General features: G+C 41.4%; 1 protein-coding gene across 1 annotated transcript; it reads right to left on the minus strand.

Annotated features, from left to right (window-relative positions):
* Positions 1–277: 277 nt before the first annotated feature.
* Positions 278–25,031, minus strand: LHCGR (luteinizing hormone/choriogonadotropin receptor). Its single transcript, XM_061990194.1, has 11 exons — positions 24,889–25,031; positions 17,285–17,356; positions 14,372–14,446; positions 12,377–12,451; positions 11,760–11,834; positions 11,584–11,661; positions 8,916–8,984; positions 8,121–8,195; positions 6,782–6,967; positions 4,069–4,149; positions 278–1,523 (listed from the first exon to the last, which is right to left on the minus strand). The coding sequence occupies exons 1-11, from the start codon at positions 25,029–25,031 to the stop codon at positions 278–280; spliced, it is 2,175 nt and encodes a 724-aa protein (XP_061846178.1).
* Between the last annotated feature and the right edge of the window lie 375 nt (positions 25,032–25,406).

Below are 25,406 nucleotides of genomic sequence, written 5' to 3' on the forward strand. Positions count from 1 at the left end.
GCTGATAGGAATGGAAAAAGAAGCCAGACTGCAATCACTGCAGTACCTGTTAACTTCAAGAGCAACTGGCTACTCCTGGGCTCCTCTCCTTCCCCCAAAGAAGAGTTTTGCCCAAGTGAAAATACCACTTTGAATGTCAGAACAGTTATGCTGCGTAAGAATTATTGATTGGCATTTTTATTTATGGTGAAACTTTCAGGACACTATAAAATAATTGCTAGTCACTAGACTAATCAAAGCTGGCCTAGCAAAGTGCTGCACCTGTTTGCTCTCCAGTTTAATTTTTGTTGTAAGGCTTCTTGTCTTGTACTGCAGGATACGGCTTCTCTAACGCCGACAAGAGCAGCAGCGCTTGCGAGGCTTTGTTGGGGGCTGTGGCTGAGCTGCCGCCGTTCTTGCAGTTGGAGGTGTAAGCAGAGAAATAGTTCATCCTGTAAAGCTCTGCTCGACTCTTGCAGCAACCAAGCTTGCTCATCAGCAGAAAAAAATCTCTTCGGAACGCTTTGGTGAAAATTGCGTAGAGAAACGGGTTCGCACAGGAGTTGACGGGGTAAAACAAAACCAGCAAGATCTTGGAGTTTGTCACTGTGATGAGAGGTACTTTAAAGGCAGCGGATATGGCAAAAAAGGAGATGGGGGCCATGCAGGTAAAATCCGTGAAGATCAGTATTGCCATTCTCTTGGCCACCTTGGTGTCTTTATTGGCAGCCACCAGCTCCGGGTTCTGAACAGCGATGTAAATTTTAATGTAGCAAGTGCAAATGACAACGAAGGCGACAACGTTTAGCACCAAGATGAGCAGTATGTAGGCTTGGGAAAGGCCCGTTTCAATATCCATGGGCAAGCAGATGCTGACCTTCATATAGCTGCTGACCCCTAAGAGAGGCAGCACCGCTATCAAAACAGAGAATATCCAGCCGGCGAGCATGATGGGCAGAGCATGCCGCAGGCGCAGCTTGCGGTCCAGCTGCATGGCATAGGTGATGGTGTGCCACCTCTCCACGGTGATCACCGTCAGCGTGTACACCGAGAGCTCGCTGGCAAACACGGTGAAGAAGCCGGCGGCGCTGCAGCCGCTGCCCGTCTGCCAGTCAATGGCGTGGTTGTAGTACTGGCCGCTGGTCTGCGCGTCCACCGAAGCGATCAGCAGCAGGTACAGGCCCATGCAGAAGTCAGCGAAGGAGAGGTTGCACATGAGGAAGCGGGGGACGGTGAGCTTGTAGTGGCTCATGAGGAGAACGAGGAGGACGGTGAAGTTGCCAGCAATGGCAAGGATATTTATAAACCAGATCAGGACTCGGAGGAAGCTGTACCCCAGGATGTCTTCGCAGGGATTAAACGCATCTGGCTCTGGAGTGCACGTGAGTATTTTAGGTTGACAAAAGTCATACTCAAAGTCGAAGCCCGTCATTTCGCTGTCATCAAAAAAGGCTGAGTAGCTGTAAGATGACGCTTCTTCACCTGCTGCGAATGGGTACATGTTCTTGTCTGCTGACCACAGCGATGTGTTGTAAGAGTCATCTCTGTAATGATTAAGAAAACCCCAAAGCCTCATGAACAGAAATGAACTGTTCTGCTCACACTTTTTTGTGAAATACAACAGATAACTGTTGTTTTAAAACAGTTAACTTCCTACATGCATTTCTGAACCATGTTTACATATAATGAAGCCTTGTAAGGCTGCCTTTTGTTTGGGCAGCAGCCTTGGTGCGCAGCAGAGGTCACAGTCACATCCCCGGGGATGCTTTCTAATAAGGGTTACTTGTTGGTAAGTACTTTATCTCGACTGCTTTGTAAGCGAGCCATTGTTCTTGTGCTGCCAGTAGACTGCAGTTCAAACTACAGTAACACTCAAATGGACGGATTGTAGGTCTGATGCGTGTAGGTTTATCGGACAGTTGTAGAAGCCGAACTCAAATACCCTCGGGATTTTAACTGTGCACCCTTACCTCCCTTAGGAAATGCACTTACCAAACAAACTTCTGAGACTACGTGTGATTTGGGAAGTGCTGAGGAATTTGATGTTTGCAGTACTATAAATCAAGGAGTACAAGTGCATAGTTAACTAGATAATGTTGATGTCTAGGAATATATTAAGTTTAGACCAGACCTAATGCCTAATTATAAATGTGTTTAAAATAGACCTCTCTAATCTCTGTGTCATCAGTAGTGTGGGGATAAGCCTAGCAAAGAGGAAACATTTGAAAAGCAAACTCTGTCTCTTCTGATTCCTGCCAGAACAGGTACCCATTTCACAACTACTCAATCATCCTGACCACAAGTGTTTGGTGGGCAAACAATTTCCCCTGTGAGATCTGGAAAGCATTTCTATTGAGGAAAGCTCTTCAGAAAACTGGTAGCTTTGAGATAAATACACACATAAACTTACACATCTACTGAAGTATATAAATTAAGTATTTTTCTGGAGCAGGGTCTTGACTGGCAAATGAAGCTGGGCAGCTTTTCAGCTATTGCTGTTAGGCAAGTAACTTCCCAACCTTGTTATCTCCTTCTCTCCTTACATGAAAAACTGCCCAATGTCTTGCTTTTACTTGCCTGTCTTAAACTTGAAGAGCAGTGATATAGTCAATATATTTGACTCTATTTATTAAAAAAAGAATGTGATTTTTCTGAGGAGCCATATAAACATATTCCCATGTGCAAGATGGTGATTTTTTTTCCTAATAAGAGCTCAGGACTTTCAGCTGATTTCTGCTGTGGTTCCCAAACTTTGCAACTTGCAGCCACACAGTCCATGGATCACGAACTTACTTCCGTTTGCTTAACGTAACGTCTACTCAGAGAATTGCTGGGACTGGAACCTGCCAAAGTGAAAAGGTTCAGGAGCCAATAGACTGGGTGCAATATTTAATGCACAGCAGGAATGCAACAGATGCCAATCCAAAGCAGGGGGATTACTCTGGCACAGGCACCGGTGATTTGTGTGATCATATTTCTCACTGGGTTGCCACTTCACTTGCCTTTAACGTGATCTAATGCTCTGTGTTTACCTCCTTCCCTCATCTTGTTTCTCCCCAAAGCCACCCCTGACAGAGGCAATATATTCTTGGTCTTTTTGCCTGCCTCGATTTTGCCTTTTTGCAGTCCTGAAGTACTTTAGTTTTGCAATTAGGAGTAGAGTGGGCATAACTGGCTAAGCAAGGTGCTCAGAGGAGCTGCAGGCAGGCAGCAACTGAGAAGTGGCAGCAACAGAATTGAGGCAGCTGCTGCTGTACAAAAAGCTGAATTAAACCAAATGGTACATGTAGGAGGCTGCATCAACAAGCAAACAGGGTAATGTCGAAGGAAGCCAGTATACCAATGAATCAGTCATGTTTCATCTGTATTTAGCTGTTGGAATTTTGCAACTGCAACCTTGTTTTTTCTAGACTTGACAATGTTCTGACCCCCACGTTAGAGCTGATAAATCCCAAAGTCTCCCATTTAGCTGTAGAGGGATCAACAGTAGCAAATACTTCAATTTCTCCATTAAATAATGGTTCAGAGCCTGCGTCATCCAGCGCAGATAACTCAACAGGTTTGGTGTTAGCCTTTCTCTTTGTCACACTGAACACTGTCAAACAGAACTGTGATGATATGGAAAGACTCATTTAGGAGAGGGTAAAACAATCGTATGCGGCCATCAAACTTGTAACTCTACAATGGAAAACTACTGACATACAGACTTCTAACTATCCTTTCTATAGGCAAAAAAATATTAACAGTAGCAGCTCTTCTTTGAATCACACAAACAATTATCTCAGGGTGGGAAAAGTCTCCACGTAGGCCATTAACTTTCTTAAATATGTAATCACTGTTTTGAAAACCTTTCAAGAAGAGAAGCTGGAGTGAATAAAGCTCATGAAATGATGCACTTTTTTTCCCTTTCCTTTTGAACATCAAAATCGCAGATCTTGGTTTAATGATAGTGAAACTACCTCTGTGCAACTTGTGAGGGTAACTGAATTGGCAGCAAAGGACATGCTGTTCTAAAAAACACCCACAAACAGCAGGAGGGGGAGGTCCATATTAGCTACTTCCAGCATCTGTATGCAGAAAAGTACTTACAATATTTCATTAGTTGATTTCTTCATGGTGCTTTCACACTCTTTGGAGAAGGCGTCAAAAATAGAAAGCAAGGAATTCTGTCTGAAAGAAGGATAAAAAGAAAGTTGAGCTTTAGTCTGGATATTGGCCAAATTCTCATCTTCTCTGCAAAAGATCTTCAGAGACATGTAAGGTAAGCCAGAGTTGGCATCCTGGCACTTTGACCATTCATGTAGACCTCCGGAAGTGGGGAGGAGATGGCTTCAAATACTGCAACAGTAAGCAGTACCTCACAGAGGACACAAGGATGGTATTTCAGCTCTGTTTACAATGTATTTTTTTGAACAGTAAAATAACTTGAGCTGGAATTAAAATGTAGCTTTTGCCTTATGAAATACTGTATTGAAGAGGGCCAGATTCTCCATCAGTAGGAATGGTAGCAGTTATGCTGGAACCTGGCCTTGATACCCTATTTTAAAAACTGTTTAGGATCTGAGGCAGACTTTATGTGCTGAAAGTAAGCAATTTGAAAAGTACAAGTTGAAAGATTACATACTTGGTAAACTCTGGTTTCAAGGCTTTGAAAGTATGTGAATGGAAATGGCTTTGTCTGATCTCATTGCTGCGACAGTAGAAAGAGCCAGCAAAAACACTAAGCTCTTTTGTGTACTCTTAGGAGAATCAGACACCTGGGAGCTTATGGAAAGTTTTATGTATAATGAGAGAAATGTGCTTAAATAATAGGATGGCAACAGAACTTGTTTTTTCTTTGTAGTTTTGTGAAGATGTGGTATAACCTGCTCTACCCCCACTCCCCCATTCAGACCAGTGGAAGAAAGTCTAGGGAACTGAATGCTACCTTCCACCTCTCTTACATAGCTTAGGGAATAAGCACATTACCATTGTACCCCACAGATCTCAAGAACATTTGGTCTGTGATGCTGACTTAGGTGAACCTGATTGACTGGTCAGATGTATTTAAGACCTTTTCACCATGTCTCGCAGATCAGCGAGTGTAGTCTATGCATGCTAAGAAAGGGGATATGGGGCAGTGGTAGTAAAAACTGGATGGGATAACTGTGTCTAGAGTATAGGGAAACAGAATAGTGTAGAAGGAGACAGAAAAGGGCTGCAGCTGTTTGATCATGAGAATAAATAACCCCACAAAGAATCTTCCCTGTGTTACCTGGGAAAGTCTTGGGAGGTCCCAGTCTCTCCAGTCTTCTGCTGTCATCAGTAAATGACAAGGAAAGCAGACAAGAGATCTGTCTCTCTTTGTAGTAGCTGGTCATATAGAAGACAACAGCCTGTTGCTTGTATAGGTTTTTCTATTGGCCAGGGCTGTGCAGATAGAGAATGCATCAGCACTGGTCTGAACCCTGTTTGTGCCCCAGTTAGGAGCGCAGTCTAGTTTCCTGATTTGCAGGTTTCTGGGTTTTTTTTTTCCCCTCTGTTTACTAAGAAAAGAGTCACTAAAATATAAGGAAGTGACTTACTAAAGCACCCTTGTTTTTGTACAGCATGATCACATGGCAAAGTCAAGCACCTGAAAATTAATATATCAGAATTGTAGTTATCTTCCTCAGAATGAATATTTTTGTTGCTGTTGTTCCAGGATTGCTTCTGTATTTACTACACTCAGAGACTTGATCTGTGACTGAATCGGAGTTCAGTAGCAATGGAAACCCTTGACTGTAGAATCTTTGCTCTGTTCTTGTAGTCAGTAAAATGAGGTAAGCAGAGAAATCATAGCATCATCACTAGTTTTACCCTAAAGAACTGGATTCTACTTCTGTCTCTGCAGTGCAGTCCTGATGTGCTGGCAGGCAAGTCACACAGATCAGGCTCCTCACAAGTGACTGCTCAGTACATCTTTTCCATAGCCTTCATTTGAGACAGAGAAGTGAAGTATTCTCATAGCTTACACTAAACTCATTTAGAGTTGCTTTGGATGCCTAAGGCCAACCAAGGGTTGATTTCTTTGAAACAAAAATGCTGAAAAATTAGCTCCAGTTGCCTCAGACTGACTGCCTGGAATTAGCAGATGCAAAGCTGTCTCTGTGCTGTGGTTTCCAGCTGGGGGGAGAACAGTACTGTCTATTGTTACCTGAAATGACAGGGACTGAACTGAGTAACCTCTTTCTTTAAGTTTGTGTCAGGACCTAACTTTAGTAGGTAGTTGAAAGCCTGCCTTTGCTACTAGTTCATCATATCACATGGAATCACGGAATCTTAAGGGTTGGAAGGGGCCTCGAAAGACCATCCAGTCCAACCCTCCTGCCAGAGCAGGACCACCTAGAGTAGGTCACACAGGAATTTGTCCAGGTGGATTTTGAATCACCTACATTCAATAAGCTACAGAGTTAAAAGCCACGGGAGGGTCTTGGGGTTTTTTTTAGGGAAACATGCTATTGATGGAGCTCTATCTTCCATGTGCTACTAAGCTTTTTAATTGAGATACCAAGAAAAAACATAAACTTTAAACAAACTTAGAATAAGGTTATAGCTGGCAGATCCTGTTCACAGGATGAGATCCATTTTTGTTCTAAAATAAATGGAGCTCATTTTCCTGGCTTTAGCAGAGATCTGTTATTTTGTGTGAGGCCTTGCTACATACCACAGCTTTCTTCTAACTGGAAGAAGGATAATCAAACCTTATGACCTGAATAAAGCAGAACTGCCATTTTGGAGCTTCTAAAGTATTACAATACAATAACATGCTGTTTGCACTTACTTTTCTCTCCTTAGATTTTGAAAAGCACAGCAGTGGCTGGGATACGTTAGAACGGCTTCCAGAAGACTGCTGAATTTATCTAGCGGTGGCAGTCTCTTTAATGAGTAAGATGATGTTGCATTTAAGACCTGAATGGCCTCGAGCCCGTAACTAGGAAGGGACTCCAGCGCCGTTGAAGAAATATCCCTGTGAAATAAAGAGGACATTCTCTTTTTCTTTTTATATGTATAAAAATGCCACCAAAGGATGATGGTAGGTAACAGCGACTTGTTTTTTTTCACAAAGGTCTACACCCAGCTCAGAAACATGGTCTATGAAGCTACAGAGGAGTGGGGTAAGGGCATTCCTGCAGCCCAAGAGCCCCAGTGAGGCAAGAAGCTCCCTTGGCCTGGGGAAACCAAAATCTACTGCTCAAGGGACTGAGCCTCAGCCTCTGCTTGAAAACGAGGACAACTCCTTAAGCCAGAGAATGGGCAAATGCGACTCTCCAGCCAGCTAACAGGTAGGGCAGCCTCCTGGCTCTCTGCTTGGCTCCAAAAGGCTGTTCTAGGTGTTTTAGTTAAGTGGCTACTAATTAAAATGCATCAAAGAATCCACTGTCCTTGCCAAGACAAACTTAAGCAGTTTGGCTCAGAGTAACTTCAGAGGAGCTGTTTGTGTGAGGAGAGGCCATTGACATGACTAAGGATTTTCAGAGTTGGGCCATTAAATGGGGAAAAAAGGCTACAATTGTGAAAATGATATTAGTAATGACATATATTGTAAAGCACCAATAAAAGGAACAAAACGGCACGCGCAGCACAGATGCTATTTACAGAACCACCCATTGTGTTTTATTGCATGGAGTTACAGCCAGTGCAGCCCTCCGGTAAGTACGTGATTAATAAAGCATGAGGATGATAATAATGTGTTTCATTCATCACAGGCTTGTAGCATGCAATCAGCTAGTTCACTTTTATAACCAAATTCTAAAATAATATATTGTGAAAACATACTCATCCTACCAAATGACAAGTTTGTTTGCAGTGTCAGAGTATAAAGGCACAGAAATAGGATCAGGAGGATCTGACACGAATAAAGCAAAGGCTGAAATATCAAAGAGGCGGAGGTCAGTGCCAACACTGCAACTGGCTGATTTGTCATGGTGCAAACAGAGCCTTCTGCCCTGTAATCTCATGGTGTCTTGTTGACATGTTTCTATTTTACAAGCAGAGGGTAAGAGATTCAGTCTCCTTCCAGACTCAAAGCCTGTATTTGCTGAGATGATGCAGCCCACGTAGCACAGCGCAGTTCCCGTGGGACACTGATAAACCCCGGTAACAGAGCAGTGGATACTTACAGGACATCTGGCCCTGTGGCCCCTCTCAGGGCATCATTGTGTATCCGCCTGAGGTTCTTATTGTCCTTCAGGATTCTGTGGAATCAAGCATTAACTCTCTTTACATCTGTATTTTAAAAGAACCTCATTTTTCTTGTTTTGTTTCTTCTTCCCATCTATTTCAATCCTTTCTCCCACCACAGTGGTTGCTGTTGCAATATCTGGCCTCAGAGTGCTTGTATTTCTCATGCAACCCTTCCCTCTGCTGATGTCATCAGGCCATTATCATCTATACTTAATTCTCGTAATTTCCCATTTCTTCTGACTTAAACCAGGAACGACGAGTCTGGTTCATTTGCTGCAGTAGCAGTGTACAAAAATGCAGCTGAAGTTTTGCCTAAACCAAGAGGCTAGTCTCAGAGGGTAGGAAGGTGAGTTCACTATTCCAGAAGTAAAATTTAGGTTCCTCAGTTTGGGATATTGTTTCAAGCTTTCCCCTATTGCTGCTAAGTTTAAGAATTTATCATAGAATGGTAGGGGTTGGAAGAGACCTTTAGAGATCATCTAGTTCAACTCCCAGTTTTATTAAAAATTATGAGTCTTTCTGATAAAAACTGCATCATTCTAAGGGATGATGTATCAGGAAAAGCAGTAAGTGCTGCAGGGTTAAAAACTGAGCCACAACAACACTGGAACATGTGGTTTTCTTATGGATATCAGGACATGCAAGACAGTTAAGCTGAAGGAAGAGCCTCTGATGGTGTCTGAACTATTATTTACTGTTTAAAATGTACTGAGGAGGGGAAATATACTCACAATTGATTCAGTTTTGTCCCATTGAAGGCATGGCTGTGGATATCTTCAAATCCATTTTTATACAATTTGCTGGGGATTAAAAAAGGCGTGAGGGGAAAAGATTTGGAAAAGACAGGATTATGTTATGTACTATATGTTTCAAATCTTAATGCTGCATTCATTTTAATGATTAGAGAGTCTGCTTATAAAGAACAAAGGTAACTGTTGCACGACTTATTAACTCTAAATTAAAATTGCAGCTTTAATTTCCTGAGCACTTTCCTGTTCAGTTCTTGAATGGAACTTCTGTTAATGTACAGATCCTCACTGCTTTGAAGAGCTTACCTGTGCCCACTTTGGGTTAAGATCCAGAAACAAGATGTTAGCCCAGGCAAGCTCCTGGCACACAGATGACAACCTGGAGGCAGAAAGTCTGGATTTTGTGGTGTCAGCATGTGTAAATGGAAGGCTGCAAGGGCTAGAGCACTGTTAGAGAGAAAGCGACTCCAAAGCCCAGAGAGTGCTGCTGGATTGCAAATCCTCTGTGGACAGACAAATCTTCCTGCAGCCCAAGAGGCTGCTTTGCAGAAAGGCAGGGCATTGTCCATCAGTCACTGAGCTATCAGCTCCTCCAAAGTACTGCAGTCAATTGATTTGTGCAGTGGAAACCTTGCTGTACCCTGCACTGCATGGGACCCATGATTCTCAATTCCCCACCCTGGGGCCACATACCTAAAGACCAGTCTCTGCTGCACCTGAAGGCCATCTCTTTTCCTTCATAAAGAGGTCTAACCTATGAGTCTGACTTTACTGAGAAAAATCAATTTGTGATATTAACCCCACATTTCCAATATAATTTCAATATAATAATTCATTAGATAGTATTTTTTCTTTAACATTAGGTCCTAATAGCGAATTTGGTGCTGTTTACAAATACACAAAATTTCTGTTGTTGCTTCTCCATTTGTTTTTGGGAGAGCAGAAACTTTGGAACCTGCTCCCAAGAAAAGCTGAAGTGGGGGGAGCATCTGGCTACATGTGATAGAAGAAGCGATCGATCTCAACACAAGGCTGAAATGAGTGATTTCCTTAAAACCCACATATCTGTAGGATCGATTTCCCCATCCACATGAAATGCTAACTGTTGGAAAGACTAAATTAGCTATTCGTAGCACAACGTATGACTGCAGGCTGACTTTACACCTTCATAGATTACTTCTGTTTCACCAGACTAATTACAGTTAGCTGCATGGGGTAGAGCTAACGTGTAGCTCTACAATTAGGAAGCTGCTGATAAGATAATTCTTTTCTTCTTGTGGCGAGCTCCCTATCACAAAAGGATGGAGAAAAATGATTGCTGTCTGATTCCTGACTGAGTCAGACTCCCTCTCATTTAATATACTTTAGGGTTACAGTAAAAATTTTAAGCACTTTTCTCCACCTCTCGTATGTTCATTTTCTTGCACCATTAACAGAATCATAATTTTGCTGAAGTTATTTTGAGAACTTGTGGGTAGAAAAGCAGCTCGTAAGATGAAATGATGTCCCAATCTAAGCAATTGCACCTCTTTAACACTGTGTAGGAGTAGTCTTCAGTCACATTTATGTTCATTTTCTCTAATGGTTTCAGAAGGTATTGGTCAATACATAAAATCTGTGTTGAAATTACTGTCATGCTGGCACATCAGCCTGATGAAGGGCCCACTTCAGTCAACTGCAGCTCTTGCTCGTGTGCAGAGCTCATTTGCAGGTACAAATATTCATGGAATTTTGTGCAGGGGTTTTGATACACACTTGCCTCAAGGCAAGGTTCCCCATTTGGAGGTGTACTGCCTTTTACAAATCAGTCTGGTCTGCAAAAGTTGGCTTTACTGGCCGCCACATCAGTTTTTGTGGCTACAATACAAAGTAGTTGGCTTAGCTGGCCCTTTATGACTCAGCTGGTCCTTCCTCAGGAGACCTGAATTTCAGACACATTCTGCAAAGGCTGTCTGTGATTTTTTTTTTTTTTTTTGATGGAAGTTTTTGTGAGGACACAGGTGCTGCAAAATCTACACATGGTTCTTGCTGTGCTGGCAGAGGATACCTCACTTCACTCAGTATCAAACCCACCTGTCTCACAGGTGGCTGTAGCACTGACTCCGCAGTTTGCTAAAATTGAAGTCTTGGGTGTGGAGATTTATGGGAATCCGTGTAAGCTGAGTGAAGAGAAACGTGGGTAAGAACAAGCATTGGTACTTTGTACCAGTTTAATCTTTCCTGCTCTTTGGGGGAACCCTGTGCAGCTGAAGCTCAGCAGCATTAGGTCGGTAGTATCAGACTGGTCAGTCCTTTAAAGCATTATTTCAAGAAGCCACATCCCTGTGGGAAAAGGGCAGACTTTGGCGACCAGTGCAGCTTTTGGAGTTTATGTCCTGTTGATGGTGTTTTTTATAAACAACATTGCATGGAAGATGAGGTTTTGGATTCCTTCTCATTTTCTTTCCTAAGTGAAGTTAGCTGTAGGATTTCCTTCTTCAGCTTGAAGAACACCCCTAAGCCTTTCCTAATCATTTCAAATGTAACTCATAATGCAGACATCTATTGTATGAGGTTTAATTTCAATATTTTTTTATAAAGTCAGCCTGCTTTCCTCAAGCAGAAGCGTTATCCTCACAGAAGGAACTGGAGCTAGGATTATTTTACTCACAGTGTCAGCGATTCATTGCTCATCCCCTGGAAAGCATTTTGTGGTATAGTTGTCATACACAAATTATCACAGAGCTCCCTTTGGGAGATAAAACAAAAAAAAGAAGTGTTTTTGTCAGTAATCCAGGAACAAGATGGAAAAGACTCACAGCTGGTTTAGGTTGGGTCTCTACTTACAAAATAAAATGAGCTGCTAATGAGAAGATCTGTGTCAGGTCTGGGAATTGTCTTATTCCAGTGTTACAAATGCTCCTAGAGAAAGCATAGATCCTATTTACAGGAGAAAGAATAACCAGGGCGGATGTAACAAGAAGCCAACTCAGTAGGTATGAGTTTAATAACGCATTAAAAGGTGAGTGGCATATAATAATTTTTAATTAGACTCCAACTGTGTTTGTAAGACCTGTAAAAGTTCTGTAGCATCCTCAAATGTCTTGGAGAAGCAGCATATGCTCTCTCTACATTGAGCACAAGGAAATGATTTTAGTTACCCATTTTATGTAGTACCTTGTCAATCTGAAAGCTTTATTCTAGAAATAAGCACTTAGCAGAACTAATTTGCAGACTTTACTACTGTTTTGTCCATTACTGCCCTGTCCGGGTTACTTTATTTTCTTCCCTACTGAAAGACCTCACTATTGATTAACTGCACATTAAAGCAGTAAATGACGCATGTGCTTCTAGTGTAATGTAATGCATGAAAAACTTCTTTCCTTATAATCCTTTCTGTAAATTGTCTACTCCTATAGAGGGGGAAAAAAAAGGCAAACATAAAAGAAACAGAACTTTCTTACAAGTATTTTAGCCTCGGAAGGTTTCTGAATGCTCCGTCCTCAATGTGCAACAGATTTTTCGTGTTCAGGATTAATCTGTAATGAGGGAAAATATTTGAGTATTATAATCATTTACATCTGGGAGGGTCCTGAATTTTGCTTGTGATTGGCCTTGTTAAGAGACAGTCAAGTGCAGAATATAGCAGAAGGCTCTCCTGCTGTGAACAAACTTTCTACAAATACACCACAAGTGCACTTTGAAGCACTACTGGTAATAAAAATGGCCTGTAATTGTTAAGTAGGCAACTAAAGAAAACAGCTCCTGAATTATTCTGGTTCACTGAGCTGACATGATCTAGTTTGGACATCCTGGTTGCTGGTGGGAGTTAGCATTTTGCCATAATCTACTGGTTCTTTGGGATCTGCATTGTGGGCTTATGTTGTGCCCAATGCTGCGAGCTGCTGCTTTACTGCAGGGGCTCAGAGGCATGAGCACTCTACCATCACCATGACTGTACCTTCATCGGCTGGTCTTCGAGGTGGGGCTGAGCAAGGAGCCTGACTGAGCTCTGCGCATCTGTGTGCAGGCCTGGTCCTGCCACACAGCCATATGCCTTTGCATCATCCCTGTTTCCATTCTATTACTGATGCTCTGCCTAGCCAGGAAAGGCAGTTCTTTACATGGTTTAACCTCTTAGAGCACTTCCTTACAGCAGTGGCTAGTAGTGGCAGATGCCTCCTTAGGTCTCCGGGAATTGAGAGATGAAGATAAGTCTGTGAGAAACACTATCTGATAAGGGTTGCACAACAAAGTGGGCAAATCCTCTCAAAGAGCACTTTCTGAAGCTGTACTGTCCTGTAAACCTCTATATTGCAGCTATACTATCCTGTAAACCTCTATATTTGCACAAAAGCCCAATACCCATAGCTCAGCTCCCTCCCTCTGTACGATTTACAAAAGTAAAAGGTTGTAGTATATGAAATTGCAACAAGAGTTCAAATTCAAGAATGCCATTGAACCCGCCTACCCTAATCATCCCCTGAAAGTGGCCTTGAGTGCAGCTTGGGATGTCAAGCCCTTGCAACACGAGGCATCTAGAGCATTCAAGAGTAAAACAAGTTTTCTTACTACCTTCCCGTAGTTCTTTAATAATCTTGTTTAGCTTTTTAGTGTTGGAAGACAGGCAAATGACAAGCTATCCATAAACTGTAGGTCAATGCATGGGGTCAAATCTTTCATTCCTTCCCTAAAACCACCCTTTACTCTAGTGGAAGTTTAGCCCAGTCAGAGGTGGACAAATCTTTATCTCTTGCTTATGTAACTGGCTTCAATGGTGTTCACATATTGGGAAAAAAAATGGAAAAGATGGATTTGTCCTCACTTAGTTGCACCATTTTTAAGCCACTTGCTGATCATTCTGTGTGAAAAAGGCAGTAATGAGATGTTGAATCAGATTTATAGTTTTCAATTTCATTAAATATTTCAGAGCATAGTCCTAGTCATTGCTTTTAACTCTCTCTCTCAGATGCCTGTGCTAGCAGGTCAAGTTTAAAATCAGTACAAGTTCTGTTTGAGTAATATTTTAGCACTCAAAAGAAGAGCTATGCATACTAAGCAGCTGTATATGAATACTGTAAGGCTTTGAAAACTGCATCTTTGAAAAGGAAGATTTTTCTCATCTGCTGCCATTTTGAATTATTTCCCCACTTAAAAATCTTGACAGTGACAGCAGAAGTAGGCAAGGAGCTTTGCTCCTGCAATTGAGCTCACTGAAAGCAGTGGGACTTCATACACTTGGGTATCTTTGCATGATTTAGATCTCCAAAGCTAGACCTTACTGAGTGCTTGCTATTTTATATTGTACTTTGGAGAGAAATGTTTCTCATCATAGATCTAATCCAAAGTTAACCAAAGCAATAGAGAAAGATTTGCTCCAAGAATACTTCTCTGAAGACTGTTTTCTCCTCTAAGATTCTAAATCACAACTTGGATGCCTTTTTTTCACTGATGCTTACATTTCAGACAAAGTGGGAAGGCTGTCAAATGCGCTTGCTTCAATTCTCTCCAAGGAGTCGCTCTGAGAGATTTCACTATGATAAAAAATGCAGACACAAAGCAATACATTAATGGAAAACATACAGAAATCAGCTTTCCACTTTGTATTTCCTTGTTTTATACATAGTTGCTCAGTAATTCTTGTTTGGCAACAGTGTCCATGCCTCCCCTCAGACATCTGGAGAGCCTGTGCCAGTGGGGTTTGAGAGACACCAGCCTTTAGCTGTTTTGGCAAAAGGGAATGCCAACCCTTTCTATTAAGTATCTCTGCAGCAGCCAATCTCTATTTTCTCAGTAAATTGTAGGTAAGGTAGTGACTAAGGGACAGAACTAATGTAAACAGAGTGAGCCAAAGCCCCTAAGCCTTTTGCTCCTATCATTGGTACCACTTAGTGAATTTATTTGCATGGGCAAGGATGTAGATAATGTTCATGGTGCTCCATACGCTATTATTAAGTCAGAATAATGGTCACCTAATCCACAGATGTAGAAATACACAAATATGTATTCAGTGCACTTTATGAATAATTTTTGCATCTAAATGCCATTTTCATTACATGCATGAAAACTGAGAGGAAGTGGCTCTTTTTCATCATTACACTGACCTACACAACTAGTTGTGTGGGCACTGTCTGATTTTGATATACAGATGCTCCTATTCTACACATGTACTTAAGAATAATCAATGCTGTATGCAGAGAAAAAAAATCCCCTCATTTGATGCTTGTTAAATGCCTGCTAGATTTAGATTTATGGGGATACATAAAATAGACTCCTGAAATTGAATAGTATATATTGATGCATATATAGGGGAAAGATCTTAAAAACAAGTGCTTTTCTTGACAGAATTTACTGGAAGGGCACACAAACCAAACCTAACATTATATACTCTCACAAAAAATGTATTTTCTAAACTGGAATTCATCTACAAAATGAGAGTATTGTCACAATCTTGAGAGTTATCCTATTCCAATTATAATTATGAGAAAACAATTCATTTTGGTGTTGACATAAAAATGCTTAGACCAGAATGAATTGCCTTTTTAATTTGTAGCAGGAAAGGGAGATACACACTAGAAACCATTATATTAAACATGTATGGATTTCTTACAGAAATATTAATGATTTTTTCCATAATCAGAATTCAGTAAGATCATTATTTTTGATATTGCACTAGTTACTCATAAATTAAAGATGGCTGTAGAACAAGTGGTCTGCTGAATGCCAGATCCTCAGAGACTTGTGGGCTTCGAGATGTCAGTGCCTCCTCCCAGAACTTGAAGACCCTTTCAGGTCTGGGGTCTGAAACATGGCCCTTCCATGGGATCCTTCCTGTCTGCTGCTGGCTTACCATTTACATATGTTGGAATGACTTATGGATGTGAGAATAATTTTATCATCTGATTTGCAGATGGGGATGAGTTGCCAAATAGATGATTTAGAGAGTCATATTGAAAAATGTACATTTTTTAAGGTAACACTAAATCTCAATAAAATTAGGAAGTGTTCTATAGATTTACTTCAGAGAAATAACATTGATTTCTCTGCTGTTAATTTGCAGAGATACATTTAAAAGGACACAAAAGAAATCAATTAATTTCTCTTTACAGAAGGGAAAATGTCAACGAACAAAACATACTCCGTGCAGAATATGCATACAGTTTGGGGAAGTTTAGCCTCAAGTCATACAGGCAAGAGAAACTTTGTACATTTAAATTGGTCTTCCATCTGAAAATAGCAAGTTCTCATTAATCATTCAGGTGCAAGCGAATGCAAGAATACAGCACCATTGCATTGTACTGTAATACTTTACTGCAGTTGAATAAATGCAGCAGACTTTAGCTTATTTTCTACTTGCTAGAGCTACAGGAACACTTAAGTTTACAATTTGGCCAACACTGCTTAACAAATGAGCACTAAAAGCTAAACTAGTCCAGTTGAGTGTCTTCGGGCATTTGCATTACATTCATCCTTCAGTCTTTGCCTTCAAGGATGCACCACAAAAGAGTTTCCTACTCTCTCTGTTTCCTTGAAAATAAATTATGAAACATGGAATACATATTTTAATATCTGATGCACTATGTGCTTTTCAGAGGTGAAGAAGTAGAAAAAGTGCACCTTGAAGAGAAAATTTGTGCTGCTGCTTAGGTTCTGGGGGAGGTAATTCTCCTGTTCTGCCTTGCACTGATAGTCAACTTGGTCCTTTAGAGACCACTCAATGCAGATAAAATAATAAACAATAGAGACCCAAGCTTGCCACCTTTCAGCTGGAATAAGAGCAGAAATAAGGGTAAAAGTTGTCATATGAACCTTATGGTCTGAGACCTTCAGCTATAAAATAGGTGGAAAGCCAAGTAAGAGGAAGCAGCACAGACCTGGTACTCAAAATTACAGAACCTGTAAATTGAAAGATCCAAGAAAATGTTTGGTCCTACTGATCCCCTGCCACGCTTATCCCTTGGAGCAAAATGCCAAAGAAATGTCTTATTCAGGTACCATATAAATGTATAATCACAGAATGCCACAGCTATCATAGGAGTAATAACGTTTTATGATAGAAATCTATCTACTCTGCCAATCAAAAGCACCTATGACCACTTATTACGCTGTATCCAGTTCTCTCCAACATAATTAACGTGATCTGTTAAACGACTGCTGAAAAATCATACTTTTCAAAGACTCCTTTACATAATGCTTATAAGAAAAGAAATACTATGTTTATCTCTCCCCAGTGGGTTTTTGTTTCACCAACTGTATGTTTGAGCGACACATTTTCATGTTATTGTAAAAAGATGTTATTTGGGACAGAGATCTACGATAGAATTTCTAGCAAGGAATTAAGGAAAAACCTATGGAAAATGTTGTCAACTTACATGATGAAAGCATCTCTAAGTCCTTCAAATGCATGTGATGGGATTACTTTTACAGGCAGGTGAGTGAATGATCTGAAAAAAGAAGAGAGGGAGAAAAGGATTGTAAGGCATGGGATTTCCTTGTTTATAGATTGTACCATTATGGTGGTTAGAAAACCAAAAAAGCACAAAGCTGCTTTATTTCACCTGCAATGCTCGGTACCTCTGGGGCCAGATCCATTTACCACTGATCTCAGTTAAACGGAGTTCAAAGGATATTGGGTCAGTTCCTCGACAGCATAAATTTGAGACTAATCCCTGACGAATCAATAATAATCATAACTTATTAAATAAATTAATAGCCTGATGGAAGTGGTCTGCTGCCTTCACAGTCAGAGGAAGCTATAGGCTATTTAAAGTTAGTTTCGCAGAAAAAGTGGCTTGTGTGTGGATTTTTTCCCTATAAATCAGTATTCTTGTGTTCTCTGGACTATGTTCTCCTTTCTGCAGTATCCATCCCTGTAATGCTGCAGTATGGTACCCTGAATTCACTGGCAATGCTCTGGCTGTGTACAAATATAGAAGAGATCCAAATCAAGCCTGATGTAGTGGATTTTTGTGGGGGTTTATGTTGTTGTTGTTGCATTTTTTAAAATAATGTATTGCATCAAGTGTGTATTTTCCTCTTTAATTTTTAAATTACTCTGAGAAGTTAATTTTGATGTAGGAGACAGATTTACATTTTACTGTTCCACTTCACATCTGAATCACAGTACTTCTACCAGCCAGTTTATCTAGCCATGACCGTGTTCTCCCTGATAATGGCCACAGGAAAATATTTAACATGTTTCAAGACCTTATCTCTGTGCAAACAGATAATTGCTCTATTTAGCTTTTTAATTACAAATATGTAGTCAGAGACATTTGTTTCCCATCCTTAAAAACCCTCTCTCAAGGTTTTTTGACTGAAATGTTTGAGTGTTATTCATAAAACCTGCCTTTTTTTTCCCTTTGTTGTCATCATCCTCTATATGAAGACAATAAAAAATGTTCATCAACATATATATATATATATATATATATGTAAATGTCGTGTCCACTTAATATAGTGGCAGGCTGTCACAGATGTGCATGTCTTGGGGATACACTAGGAAGCCTGGCAGTCAATTCCTAGATATGATCCAGTCTCTGATCTTTGGCAAATAATGTTGTTTCCTGGCACCTTGACGCCCTGACAGTAAACAAGGAATAACAATGCTTCGCTACCTAATAGGGATGTTGTAAGTATATATATGGTTTTCACACTGCTGTCATTGGGTCATATCTACCTCTAGATGGATGCTGTCATGTTGCATGTGAGGTTTGGTTAAACCAGAAGTGAAACTAAGTCACTTGTCTTGAAAAATGTATTTGTCCCTGAGGGGACACAAGGTTAGAGATAATCGTGTGGTAGGGCTCAATACTCTGAGTCAAAAGGAAAACAGCTTCAGGAAGAAGTAAAAAGTAGAAGCTGAGAAATTTCTGCTCTATAATCCTGGCAGCATGAACCTACTTGTAACTACACCATTGGCTGGGGCTCCTTGCAAAATAAAACACACCTTTTGTGAAACTGTTTGCAAAAAACACCATCACTTACAAAAGCAATAGAAATGTGGCTGAAAGCACAAAAATTAAAACCAGGTCTTGACTCTTAATTACATCAAAATCTTCATCAAAAGAACCTCCTGACTCCCTGAGATGCTCCACTGAAAAGTATGGTGGTTGTAAATTCTCATAAGGTCTGTCTCAGAGCGATTTGCTCCTCCTGCCTGCAGAAAGCCTTTGGTAATGGTGTCTCAAGCTTACACACCTCAGAATGCCATTTAATTTAAGCGGGATGATCCAGAGCTTTTAATATGTACTGTAGTTAAACTGCATGATGGCACTTAATCCATTCTCTATTGCAACTTCCTTGGTTTTTGATTTTTAACTCTCCTGTGTTCACCTTGATAGCTGGAACTGTGAACTCATTGCATTGACATTATCTTGTCCCTTTAAGCATCTCACAAAACATCAAGAACAAAGGAGAAAGGCAATTTGTAATTGGCCTTCTCTCTTAATCCTCAAAATACTGATATAACACGCATAGAGAGGTCCACATCAATAAAGACATCTTAGATTCCCTAAAAAGGTGAATGTTCCTATCCCTATTCTTGTCCACCTTACCTTTGTGGTTTGTATCTCAAACTCTGCATGTTTTAAAAGGAAACATTCATTTCGATGTCTCTTTCTATAACATTTGGAAGAAGATGTTTGTGTATATGTATAAACATTTAGGTTAACAGAGTTTTGAAGTGTTTGTTGCAGGCTTAGTTCTTTTGAAAGTGACAAGTGAGGCCTTATCTTATGTGTTGAAGTCTCTGCTATTGAAAATGACTGATTTTTTTGATAGCACACAATGAAACTCTATCAAGTACTGTCAGGAATTAAATATTGATTTATTTCTAATAGCACTCAGATTGACACTAAGATGTGACCTGTTATTAATCTCTCAGAGCTGAGGAAGCCTTTGACCAAAAAAAAAAAAAGGAAGAAAGAATAAATTGGGTTTTACAAAGCTAAAAGGCTTTTTAATATCTAACTTGCACATGCTACTAGCCTGATTTCTATAGCTCATAAAAAAAGGGATGCATCCATCTTTAGTACAAGTTACCAATATCAGTTTGAAAGACTGCTGTTAGTTAAAGGATGAACTTCTGCACTTTTAGGAAACACTGTAATGTTTGTTTCATAGTTAATACATCATAGCTTGTATACTTGTACTCACTCATGCTATTCTGCAGCTCCAGATAGCTGCGTGACTTTTCATCCTCAGGGAAAAGATGGACAGAAAGGAGCAGGGGAACAGACAGACTTCTTAGCATTCATCAGCCCTTAGCCTTTCTATAAATAAAACTTGGGTTTCAAGCTACATCATTCTAGGCAGTAATATGTGTAAGACTATCCAAGAACATCGGGAAAGATGGGAACAGCACTTAGACTGACCAAATCCTGTCCTTGCCTGGTAGCTAAAATATACTCTTTCTCTCTTCAGCTGGCATTTGTTTCCTGTTATTTTTGTTTTGAAATAATAAATTAAGAGTGGATTTTTCACAGGAATGGCTGTTTTCATATTACTAGGAATACTGTGGCCAGCAGGGACCAGGACAGCAATCCACCTTCTGTTTCCCCTGTTTTGAATGTATAGATGGAGCAGCAGGACCTCTTCTTTTGCTCCTGCACTACCACATAGACTCAGGCTCCAAGGGAAGAATTTGAGAGGTCTAGATGTCCAAAGACCTCAGGACCATTTGCAGTCCTGTTGACGAGGAATCAAAGCTCAAGCTGACTCAGAGTGCTAGAGAAAATCTCTGTATTTGCCTTTTGCAAAAAGTGATTAGTTGAACTGCTAATAAATGAAGAAAAAAAAACCCCAACACATGCCTTATAGCAATAGGTATGTGCTACTGGAGCTGGGTTGGCTGTTATATTATCTCTATTTTATAGAATTACTCTTATTTCTAGTGCCTAAAAAGTGAATGCATAAGGCAGATGGTTGCTGGGATTGGCAAACATTTTGTTCTGTGATGTCCTTGGATTTTACTCAGAATGACTGGGAACACTGATTGAAACTAAGACTGAAGCCCCACTGTTTTCTTAGGTTTTTTATCAGCCTCTGTGGGCAATGTAAAATGTTGACATTGATTTTTAAAGCCTTGTATATCGAGCCTTATCTACCTGAAGTGTGAACTATGATGCTGGATATATCACAGAAAGTGCCAAAGAGCACTTTCCGCTAGGTGATGATGGGTGATACATTATCTCCTATGAAAGACAACTTGGCCCTGAAACTGAATTCCTCTGTCAATCCAAAAGAGCCAAATATGCCCTTAATGAAGACACGGTAGAACTGTCTACTTGTTCAGGCTTTAGTCACAAAGTTTTGGATTTTCTGCTCAGTAATTTGGTGCCTAATCACATGTCACTCGCTCTAACTGCAGAAGCCCTACAAACAGGGCCACACAGGCACAGCAAAATGAACCTCAAATGTTTTGGAAGGGTCACAGAGGCATCAGGTATCCAGTGCCCGTTACTGTACAGCTGGAGTTAGGTGCCTGTCCATTTAGACTTTGCTAAAAGACCCAACAATACATATGAGACTTCAAAAGAAGGAAAAACATGTTTTGTTTCAAAATACAATGGTGTATTAAAGACTATTTTTCTACTGAGACTAAGAAGACGCATAGCTGCTATAGTCAAAATGGCATACAAAGGTGTTTGGATAATGGAGTTTCTATAGTGTTTATGTAACATCTAAATTAAAAACAAGAGCCTGAGAAAAATATGGTCAATTCAGGACTGTAAACCACATAATCCTGCAACCTGTTGGAAGTCTAATCATTTTGAAAACTCTTCCAGCAATAATGTGGCATGGCAAGAATAACTCGGGTAAAGAAAAATGGCTTAAATTTCCCTATAGGATATATACTTGGGATATAACAAATTATCAAAAGTGCACTTGGAAGAAGAGCTCATTACAGCATCGGGGCTTGAATTACTCAGATATAGTTGGAGTTATGTATTGCTGTTTATTTTCCTGACTGACTATAGTATTAAGAAGGACTTTTCTGAGGTCTGATTTCTCTGTTATAGTGGCACCAACAGAAGGACATGAGCACACCAGGAACTGTGTTGGAATAACCTGTAGCAGCAAACGATTAGTGCACTTGCAAGGACTATACTGCAGTCCCCCTGGTGCACACTGGTACAAATGTGACTACAATGAGACAAAAGTAATTTTCTCTTGCTTTGTCTCTCATACACAGAGCTGTGCAGGGGCAGAAGAGAAGTAAAAAGATTAGTAAAGTATGGAAAGAGAGAGAGTCAGTACTAATAAAGACAGAAAAGCCACACGAGTAAGAGAGAGGGGAAGAAAACAGCTAAGTGCATAAGAAGACCTTAGTGTAAAAATCAAAGACGTAAAAGGAAAGTAAAAGAGGTTGAATAAGCACTGGAAAAAACCCAACCCAACAAGAGCAGTAGCTTTAGTGACTACATTCATTGGTACAGCTTTGCAATTGGATGATCACAGAATGGTAGAGGTTGGAAAGGACATCTACAGATCATCTAGTCCAATTCCCCTGCTAAAGCAGGTTTACTTATATCAGGTCACACAGGAATGCACCCAGGTGGGTTTTGGAAACCTTCAAGTAAGGAGATTCCACAATGTCCTTGGGCAGCCTGTGCCAGGGCTCCCTCACTCTCCCAGGAAAGAAGTGCTTCCTTGCGTTTAAGTGAAACTTCTTGTCTTCCATCTTATTTCTATTACCCCTTGTCTTGTCACTGGACACTACAGAAAAAAGCATCGCTCCATCCTCCTGACATCCACCCTTTAGGTACTTTAAGGTCCCTCCTCAGTCTTCTCTTGTCTAGACTAAACAGCCCCAGGTCTCGCAAGGTAAGCGTTCTATTAAAAACAAAAACAAAACAACAAAAAACCCAACAAAGAAATGGATATTTGAGTTCCAAGTTCAAGATAAACAATGTTGTAAGTGGCCTGAAAGTAGTAGCTGAATGTGTCTGCAAATGCAGAGTGAAAAATAGGGATTTTTTTGACATCTGTCATCCTTCTCTGAAGGTTTATTGAGAATAATCTTGGTTGAACTCTGTAAAGCTGGTTTTCTATGGTCAGATTCATAGCTAGACTTTGTGTACAATAATAAAGACTAAATGTTATATTGGAGGTTGAAGGGAAAAATGATTCCTCTCATTTTTGCCCATCATCTAGCCCCAGTGATCTCAGTGAGGCATAACTGGCATCAGCCATGAGCCCACTGTCTGTCTTAACTGAACACTGAGGTTGAGATGTGGTTTCTTCTTGGGGTGCTAGATGGAAAAAAAAAAAAAATAAAAGAGTGGAGCAAAACCACCACAAAGGGTAAACTAAACTGAAAGAAAAAAATGTGTAAGTTTTGAGATTTTGATGACCTCTCTGGGCTGTGCACCATCCTAATAAACATGCTAAATCTCCAGAAAAACTAACTTCCCTATTTATTTCTACTGCTGCAGGGCTCTCTGGTGATGCCTGATCCACTCCCTGATCTGCACGTGGTATGAACACTGGGGAAGAAACATGCTTGCTGCATTAACTATAGAGAGTCTCTCCAGCATCCTTGGGCTCTGTTTTCTCTGTAAGGTAACACAGGGAAATGGGGTGGAAACAAATTCAGGACAGAGATTTTTTTCTAAAAACTGACTTTGGAGGAACATCTCGCATGCTTGTGGATGAATACAAATTAGTATTCCTTGCTCCTATCAATTTTTGAGCTAGGGAGAAAGGAAGGAGACCACGGATAGCATCATCCCTGGGGAATTTCAAGAGCACATTAAATTTACAAACAAATCAGATGAAAATGGAAAACAAAGGCTTTGTTACCAAAAGGGACATAATAAAAAAGCCCCAGCACAATTCATGCACAGATAACCAAGGGATCCTGGAAATGGCAACTATGTTATCTGTTGGTTGTCTAATCCTGTATTTTGACTCCAACATTGTTCAGATCAGTGCCGTAATCGAGCCTACAATCAACACAACAACACTTGAATACCCATGTATTTCCAGAATTTGCTCTTGTCTACTAGATGATGAGCTTGGTGTGTAGTGTGGGAGTGGGGTAACGAATGCCTGAGATTCCCTGTTGTTATAATTTAATCCTAATTCCTAGAGAGACATGAGACAGAAAGATGTGATAGATGACCCTACGGAGATCCAAACAGCTGTCAAAACTCACAGCAGCTTTTTTACTACCAGAGAGGGAAAAAAGATTAGCAACTAACTTGTCAATGAGTTGGACCTTAAAAAGAGGCAATGAGAACTACTGGGAGAATTTCGATGCTTTAATACAGGGGGCATTAAATTGCACAAGCTTTGGTAGAAAAGATTGAAAGAAGTCTGATGGATTTGTGAAAGCAAAAACCAAACTCATCCCCAGACCGGAGAGAAGGTTTAAGAGGAAACATTAAATTGAGTTTCTTCAAAGTTAACTATGCCACTACAAGGTGTGGCTTTTGGAATAGGAAACATTGCTTTTGCCTTCTGCTGCAGAGACAGAATACAGAAAGTATACAGAAAGTACAGAAAGTATACAGAAAGTATGGGAAGTATCCAGAAAGGCAACTGCAGCGCTTATTTCTGCCATGGACGCTGATGGCATACCGCGTGCGGTTTTGGGAGTGTGAAGTTTTGGCCACTGATCCCTAAAGGATGTGCATCCTCTTCCCAAGGAGAAAACCGCCACCAGCTTCTTGTCGGGCTTCCGATGCCCAGGCAGGGCGCGGCTGGCTTCAAAGTTCAAGCCAAACTTCAGCCCCAAGGACACTGCCGATCCTCCTCACCTCTGCGAAACAAGCGGTGCCCCAAAACCACCGCTGAGGCGGATGGGCGAGCGGCCGGCGCATCTCGACGCCCACTGCGGGGGCGACGGGGAAGGAACTGCCATTCCGCGCACTCCTCCCTCCCTCCCTCCCTCTGCCGCTGGCGCGGAGCGAGCGGGCAGCCCCACCGCGGCGGCCCCCCGGCCCCCTCCGACTCCCGGCCCCGTACTTACGCACGGGCGGGCGCAGGGCGCGCCCCCCGCGGCGGCGGCGGGCAGCGCAGGGCGGGCTGGCTGCAGGCGCAGCGGGGCGGGCAGCGGCCGCCCCCCGCCGCGGGCAGCAGCAGCAGGAGCAGCAGCAGCAACGCGGGCACCATGGCCGGCGGCACCGCGCCTCTCCTTGCCTCTGCCCGCCTGCGGCCCGCGGGACGCGGCCGGTGCCCCCCCGGCTCCTCCCGCCCCCGCCCCCGGGCGGGCTCGCCGCCCTCCGCCCCCCAGGACTTCCCAGGGGAGCGGCTTTCCTCTGCGTTTTCCAGCAGTGACTGGAAAAGTTGGATCCTAAGTCTACAGATGGCAAGCAGAAGAGTTCCTTTGACTTTCAAGAGTTCTGTGACCAGTTCAATCCGTCGTAAGAGGATGGGGAGAACAAGGGATGCTCTCAGCTCCTAGAAGTGTTACTTGAGCAGTGGTGTCTGTGCAAAGTGCATCCATTTCACTGCACAGAACGACTCCCATGTTTCTCTGTTTCACGT

This window comes from Colius striatus, chromosome 2, assembly GCF_028858725.1.
Source record: "Colius striatus isolate bColStr4 chromosome 2, bColStr4.1.hap1, whole genome shotgun sequence".
Classification (NCBI taxonomy): domain Eukaryota; kingdom Metazoa; phylum Chordata; class Aves; order Coliiformes; family Coliidae; genus Colius; species Colius striatus.